General features: G+C 40.1%; 2 protein-coding genes across 3 annotated transcripts in view; one reads left to right on the top strand and one right to left on the bottom strand.

The window, feature by feature from the left end:
- Positions 386–2,631, bottom strand: LOC104746364 (tubulin alpha-2 chain-like). The gene is made up of 4 exons (XM_010467824.2): positions 2,389–2,631; positions 1,780–2,014; positions 1,309–1,679; positions 386–1,211 (listed from the first exon to the last, which is right to left on the bottom strand). The coding sequence occupies exons 1-4, from the start codon at positions 2,479–2,481 to the stop codon at positions 555–557; spliced, it is 1,356 nt and encodes a 451-aa protein (XP_010466126.1). The 5' UTR covers positions 2,482–2,631; the 3' UTR covers positions 386–554.
- The window catches only part of LOC104746363 (pre-mRNA-processing protein 40B-like), a 12,145-nt gene continuing 10,360 nt past the window's right edge, over positions 3,024–4,808 (top strand). The window contains exons 1-5 of one of the 2 annotated variants that reach the window (XM_019236865.1): positions 3,024–3,108; positions 3,622–3,728; positions 4,172–4,240; positions 4,325–4,654; positions 4,736–4,801. In XM_019236865.1, the coding sequence (XP_019092410.1) occupies positions 3,696–3,728; positions 4,172–4,240; positions 4,325–4,654; positions 4,736–4,801 (498 nt within the window). In that variant the 5' untranslated portion in view covers positions 3,024–3,108; positions 3,622–3,695. The remainder of the gene's footprint in view (positions 3,109–3,621; positions 3,729–4,171; positions 4,241–4,324; positions 4,655–4,735; positions 4,802–4,808) is intronic. The other variant, XM_010467822.2, reaches the window with a different exon arrangement.

Below are 4,808 nucleotides of genomic sequence, written 5' to 3'. Positions count from 1 at the left end.
AAAAAAAAAAAAAAAAAAAACAGTAGATCACTTTGAGAACTCAGCTAATGCTATAATGATAGGTGTAGTTATAAGAAGTTGACAACCAATTCAAACATTGGGAATGAATTTAACATTCAAATATTATATTTGTATTATATTTGGAATGAATCTAACATTCAAAATGATCTACTTGAGGATTGAGGATGAAGACATACCGGATCACTAACCAATTTCAAGATGCATCAAAAAGAACTAAATGATCAAATTCTTTTACGATTACTACTTGCCTTTTCTCGTCTTGATAATTTTCTTAATATTATCTGCAATGTTCACAGATGTTCTGATGTTGTCTAGAACATTATTAGTGTCAAATGAATGTTCTCCGAAACAGCTCTTAACCAAATGCAAGAAGAATAGGAGAGCAACGATAGATTGATATAGCACACACAAAGTTCAAACACCAAGTTTTGACAAAAGAAAACAGACGGATAGGTAAGACTTGGTACAAAAGAGTTTCAAGCCTTTCAAAAGCACACAACAGCAAACCCAAACAATATCAAAGAAGATGTCACTCAGTACTCCTCACCTTCATCATCCTCTTCATCATCACCTCCCTCGGCACCAACCTCCTCATAGTCTTTCTCCAAAGCAGCAAGATCCTCACGAGCTTCAGAGAACTCTCCTTCCTCCATACCCTCACCAACGTACCAGTGAACAAATGCACGCTTAGCATACATCAGGTCAAACTTGTGGTCAATGCGGGAGAAGACTTCAGCAACACTGGTCGAGTTAGAGATCATGCACACAGCTCTCTGAACCTTGGCCAGATCACCACCGGGAACAACAGTAGGTGGCTGGTAGTTGATACCACACTTGAATCCAGTTGGACACCAGTCAACAAACTGGATGGTACGCTTGGTCTTGATGGTGCCAACAGCAGCATTCACGTCCTTGGGGACGACATCACCTCTGTACATCAGACAGCAAGCCATGTACTTACCATGACGAGGGTCACATTTGGCCATCATAGAAGAAGGCTCAAAAGCAGTGTTGGTAATCTCAGCAACAGAGAGTTGCTCATGGAAGGCTTTCTCTGCAGAGATGACAGGAGCGTACGAGGAAAGCATGAAGTGAATCCGTGGGTATGGAACCAAGTTAGTCTGGAACTCAGTGATGTCAACGTTCAAAGCACCATCAAACCTCAGAGAAGTGGTCAAGGAAGATATGACCTGAAAGCAAAAAGAGCAACAGTAAAGCGCATTAGAAGAGCAGAACACAAAAAAGACCAAATGTAGAGAGCATGCCAAGGGAAGGTAGGATATAAACCTGAGAGACAAGACGGTTGAGGTTAGTGTAAGTAGGCCTCTCAATGTCGAGGGAACGTCTGCAGATGTCATATATAGCTTCATTGTCGAGGAGGATAGAGACATCAGTGTGTTCCAAGAGTGAGTGGGTGGAAAGAACACTGTTGTATGGCTCAACAACAGATGTTGAAACCTGAGGTGAAGGGTACACAGTGAATCCTAGTTTGGATTTCTTTCCATAGTCTACAGAGAGACGCTCAAGGAGAAGAGATCCAAGACCAGATCCAGTTCCTCCACCAACAGCGTTGAAAACAAGGAAACCTTGAAGACCAGTACAGTTGTCAGCGAGCTTCCTGATACGGTCTAGACAGAGATCAACAATCTCCTTTCCAACTGACACAAGAAAGATTTAAAAGCAATAAGAGTCAATAACACTAGATATGCAAAAATATGAGATCAACAGAGGATATTTATTAAGAGAAGAGGGATTTACTGGTGTAATGTCCACGGGCGAAGTTGTTAGCCGCATCCTCTTTGCCGCTGATGAGTTGCTCAGGGTGGAAAAGCTGACGGTATGTACCAGTTCTGACCTCGTCAATCACAGTGGGCTCAAGATCAACGAAGATAGCACGAGGAACATGCTTTCCTGCACCAGTCTCGCTGAAGAAGGTGTTGAAAGCATCATCACCTCCGCCAACAGTCTTGTCACTCGGCATTTGGCCATCCGGCTACAGATTCACAAAACATTTCACGTCATAACAGATTCACATAGACAGATCTAAATACTCGCAACAAAAAATACGCAAATGTTCATCAAATGATTACGGCAAAGCAAGATCCAAGTCAAACAACAACCGATAGAGATAGATCTAAAATGTCATAAACAAAATCAAACAGATTCTCATTCATCATACATCTCGGGAATGCAAGATCTGGTTCCCATAACTACAGATCTGAGGGATTCGGTCAAATAATTCGAAGATCTAGCGATATACATTATGTAAATCTCAGATTTAACGGAACCAGAGAGCAATTTTGATTTACGAGGCAGATCTAAACAGATACATGTAAACAAAGAGAGAGATTAGGAAGGGAGATGAACCTGGATGCCATGTTCAAGGCAGTAAAGCTCCCAACAGGCGTTTCCGACCTGGATACCAGCTTGACCAATGTGGATCGAAATGCATTCCCTCATTTTCGCTAAATCGAAGAAGAAGACGACGACGAAGAAGAAGAAAGAATCGAGGCGTTTGCGAAGACGCCTTCCTTAGAGAAAAAATAGATCTAGATCTGGTTTTGAGATGTGTGTCGTTCCCTTTGATAAAAAATAGTACAGTAGATATTTATACACGATCCCATCTTTTTAGGTGACCACGAAGGGCGTCAGATGGGTGAGCTGGTGTTGATGGATGACACGTGTCTTCAGAATTTCCAATCTCAAACCGTTAACGCTTATTTTTTATTTTTGTCGGCAGCGTAACGCTTTTTATGAGCTGTGTTTTTTGTTTCTTTTCTAATTTTGAAAATTTGCCGCCTATGCTATTTTTCGATATCTCCCTTCGTGGCCGTAAACAGTGGTAAACCACTAAACCGGGATGAAATAACCGAACTCAGAATTGAAACGTGGTAAGCATTTGGGCCTAAACTCGCGGGTTGGTAAGCCCAGTTGAAGACACCAAATTGACCTTTTTTTTTTATACATACAGTATATATGTTTTATGATTTTAATCATTTTAATAGGGGTGAAGCGCAGTACCGTCGTGTTGGCTCTGAACTGTGAGTTTCAACTTCTTCTTCATCGACTTCTCCTCGCCGGCGAGTGGTAATTTTCTTCGATTCTTCCTTCTCTTCGCTGGAAACTATAGTCGTTGCTTTGGGCTTGTGTTTGAATTCTGCGATTGACTAAAAGCAACTGAGAACTGTTTGAAGTTTTGGGATATTTCCTCATTCCTATTGTTCTGATTAGGGTTTTGTTATCGTTTTTTTTGAAAATTCCGTATCTTCTGGGGTAGAACTTGATTGAATGAGTTAGTTTCTAGTCTCATTTCTGTGTAGACTATTCTGATTAGGGTTTTGTTATCGTTTTTTTGAAAATTCCGTATCTTCTGGGGTAGAACTTGATTGACTGAGTTAGTTTCTAGTCTCATTTCCGTGTAGACTAGTTTTAATTTATATGTAATCTGCAAGAGTAAAACCTAGAGTTGGAATCTTTAAGCTTCTGATTGATTAGTGGATCATTTTTGATCATTTATCCTCATGTTACGGCTGGTTAAGTTAGACAGCATGATCAGATTAATCCACATCATCTTTTCCTATTTTTGTGGTTGTGATACAGGTCTAGTATTTTTTCCCATTTTTTTCTTTTGGTGGATCTTCCACTGGTGGCACTGAGGCTAATACTGTTGGAAGATGGCCAATAACCCTCAGTATCCTGGCATTCAGGTATGCATAGGATTAAACTACTGAGTGCAAGCACTATTTTTGTCCTTTATCTGTTCTATTTTGCGACCCCTTTATTCCAATACTCTATTACCCTGTCTACCTTGAGGCCACTGGCTTTGGTTTAATTTCTAAATGCCTCAAGACATTTGAATTATGATATTTGGTATTTTAGGATATTCATTTTGACATATTGAGTATTCATGGGGCCTTTAATTGGTGTTTTTCCTCATGGATTAAACAGACTTGTGAGCATGTTTTCATATTGATTTTTCTTTTCATTGTGTGGATAAGATATTAAAGAGCGACTTCTATAACATTAGCCTTTAAATGTGCACTATATTTCTGCGAGTTCCCATCTTTTCTGATTTTCCCCACCATTTTTATTCTTATGATTTTTTTTTGAGTTTTACATCTAATTATCATTTTGTTTTTCTTTTGGAAAGCCATTCCAGCATCCTAATGCGAGTTCCTTAGAACCACCCCGAGGCTTTCCTCCATCTATGAACTTTCAGGTAATGTTTATGTCTTACATGTATATATGAAGACTATTTGTCAGCTCAACCCTTAACATGTGTTTTGTATTTTTTTTATGCCAGTTTCGTCCTACCATGCAAGCTCCTCATCCTGATCAAGTTACTCGATTGTCTTCTCATAACTTTCAATCTGTAGGAAGAGGTGGCACAATGATGAACATTGGATATCCACCTCAATCTTATGCACCTCAGTTATTACAATCAATGCACCATTCTCTTGAAAGACCTAGCCAATTAAATCAGGTGCAACCTGTGCCACTTGGACCCCCATCTCTAATTTCACAGCCAAATGTGTCAATTGCTTCTGGTGCCTCCATGCCCCCGCCTTATGTACAAACTCCAGATACTAGTATGCCTGGCTTTGGTGGGCCTAGGGCACTCTTTTCTTATCCGGTAAGGGAAGGAAGATATTTTTGTATTTATATTAACACAAACTAAATCTTGAGTTTCTAACTCTGTGAACCAACCAAACAGAGTGCAACATCTTACGAAGGTTCGAGGGCACCAACTCAAGTCACTGGACCAAGCAGTCATAGTCAGGCACAAC

This window comes from Camelina sativa, chromosome 15 (assembly GCF_000633955.1).
Source record: "Camelina sativa cultivar DH55 chromosome 15, Cs, whole genome shotgun sequence".
Classification (NCBI taxonomy): Eukaryota; Viridiplantae; Streptophyta; class Magnoliopsida; order Brassicales; family Brassicaceae; genus Camelina; species Camelina sativa.
This window is presented reverse-complemented; position numbering and strand designations above follow the sequence as displayed.